This window comes from Penaeus vannamei, chromosome 12 (assembly GCF_042767895.1).
Source record: "Penaeus vannamei isolate JL-2024 chromosome 12, ASM4276789v1, whole genome shotgun sequence".
Taxonomy (NCBI): domain Eukaryota; kingdom Metazoa; phylum Arthropoda; class Malacostraca; order Decapoda; family Penaeidae; genus Penaeus; species Penaeus vannamei.
Window position 1 is genome coordinate 5,206,892 of NC_091560.1, and position 2,500 is coordinate 5,209,391.

The following is a 2,500-nucleotide window of genomic DNA, read 5'->3' on the forward strand; positions in this document are numbered from 1 at the left end:
AAGATGAGCGCGACGTTCTTCTGGCCGGGTTCCGAAGCCGACATCGGCGGTCAGCACCCGACCTACTGGTTTCCCTACAGCGACGACACGCTCTTCAGCGAGCGCGTCGAACAGGTGGGTCGGCGCTCTGGTTCATCTCGGATTTGTCTTTTCTCGTTTTCGATCGTTGCAACACACATACGTAGCCGTACGCACACGTATTTAACATACATACGCACACGTAAATAACATACAGAGCCATACGTACTCGCCTCAGGTTTTCGACTTAATCTGGAGCAGAGGAAGCAGGCTCATCTTCTAATCTCTGTAGCAGTGAGACTTCGGTGTACAAGGGTAAATCTTGCGCATTCGTAACATTGTGTCGTCCTTAACGAATACGCGTTTGGCTGCGTAAGGGCAGTCCATGGCCATCAGTGCGATTCTGCCGTCTACAAGAAATAGGAATAGACACACAGACACTTACCACTAGCCTGAGGCATAAGACTGAACAGGGCTTACATTCAGTGCGGTGTCCACTTAACATACACTTCCTCATTTCACGAATTTCCATAAAAACAAACAAACGAATTCGAGTCCTGACACTCCTTTCAGTCAAAAGGTCGCACCAGAATTTTCTTTGGTGAATCCCATGTCCGTCCTTTCTCACAAGCTTATATCAGCAGCGTTAGTATATTACACCGCTGATTCGTGTCCTCTGAAATTATCCTTTCCTCTTATCTTTAAATCTGATGTACATCTTTTGTTTTATCATGTACCCATACCACACACCAATAATGAAAACAAAAATGATATAAAGAGAAACAAAGTAAAAGTTAAAATGAATAACAAAAAGAAAAACGGATTCCATAAGCAGTTCCTTAGCGAGACACGACCTTTCTCTGCAGGTACTGAGTTGGGTCACTCTACCGGAGCAGGAGAGGCCGGCCTGGATCTCCTTGTATCTCAACGAACCTGACCACACGGGCCATGGGGAGGGACCTGACAGCAACCAGGTAAGCGACAGATAGTGAAAAAAAGGTAGATAGATAGATAAATAGGTGGGTAGGTAGATAGATAGATAAATAGGTGGGTAGGTAGATAGATAGATAAATAGGTGGGTAGGTAGATAGATAGATAAATAGGTGGGTAGGTAGATAGATAGATAAATAGGTGGGTAGGTAGATAGATAGATAGATAAATAGGTGGGTAGGTAGATAGATAGATAAATAGATGGGTAGGTAGATAGATAGATAAATAGGTGGGTAGGTAGATAGATAGATAAATAAGTGGGTAGATAGATAGATAGATAGGAAGTAGATACATAGATAGATTGGTTAGACAGATAGATAGATAGGCAGATAGGGAGGGAGCCAACAACAATCAGGTAAGAGACAGAGAGAGAGGGAGAGATAGATAGGAAGTAGTTAGATGGACAGATAGATAGGGATAGAATCATACCACACCCAACAGTTACCAGGTAAGAGATAGTGAGACAGGTAGATAAATAGATAAATAGGTGGGTAGGTAGATAGGTAGATAGACAGACAGATAGATAGGCAAGTAGGTTGGTAAGTAGTTACATATACCCAACTGAGACAGAGGGAGATAGATAAATAGACTGATAAGTATGTAGGCAGATAGATAGATAGGTAAGTAGGTAGATAGATAGATAGATAGATAGCAAGTATTTAGATAGATAGATAGACAGATAGATAGGGATGGAATCATACCACACGGACCACGGGGAAGGACCCAACAGCTACCATGTAAGAAAGAGTGCGTGGGATAGGAAGACAGAGATATAAATAGGTAGGTAGATAGATAGACAGATAGATAGATAGGTAAATAGGTAGATAAGTAGATAGATAGATAGGTTAGTAGACTATAAACTAGATAGGTAGATCAGTAGATAGATAGGTATACGTAGTTAGACAAATAGAAAGAGAAACACTTAGGCAGGTAGATCAGTAGATAGATAGATAGATAGACGTAGTTAGACAGGCAAATAGATAGATAGATAGGGAAGGAAGGAGGAAGAGGAGGTAAACAGGTAAACAGAAAAGGGAAAGAGACAAAGAAAGAGAAATAGATAAACAGTGGATAAGTAGGTAGATAGATAGATAGATGTAGTTAGACAGACAAATAGATAGATAGATAGGGAAGGAAGGAGGAAGAGAAGGAGGTAAACAGGTAAATAGAAAAGGGAAAGAGACAGAGAAATAGAAATAGATAATCAGTAGATCAATAGGTAGATAGATAGACGTAATTAGACAAATAGACAGATAGAGAAGGAGGAAGGGAGGGAGGGAAATAAACAGAAATGGGAAAGAGACAGAGAGAAAGAGAAAATAGAAAGAGAGGACCGAGTGCCTCACCTCCCTCTTCTGAAGGTATAAGTACTTATATTGACCTTGCCTCTTCTTACCTCAGGTCGAGGCCCTGATCATGTACGCTGACCGCACGATCCAGCAGCTGGTGGCGGGTTTGGAGTCCCTCGGCCTGACCTCCTGCGTGAACCTGG

The 2,500-nt window shown here is 41.9% G+C and overlaps 1 protein-coding gene across 7 annotated transcripts in view; it reads left to right on the forward strand.

Moving 5' to 3' along the window:
• LOC113806994 (venom phosphodiesterase) overlaps positions 1–2,500 on the forward strand; it is an 18,295-nt gene that overhangs the window by 10,705 nt on the left and 5,090 nt on the right. For all 7 annotated transcript variants that reach the window (XM_070127774.1, XM_027358129.2, XM_070127772.1 and 4 more), the window contains 3 exons: positions 1–114; positions 885–992; positions 2,410–2,500. The exon at positions 1–114 is cut by the window's left edge and continues 3 nt beyond it; the exon at positions 2,410–2,500 is cut by the window's right edge and continues 141 nt beyond it. In XM_070127774.1, the coding sequence (XP_069983875.1) occupies positions 1–114; positions 885–992; positions 2,410–2,500 (313 nt within the window). The remainder of the gene's footprint in view (positions 115–884; positions 993–2,409) is intronic.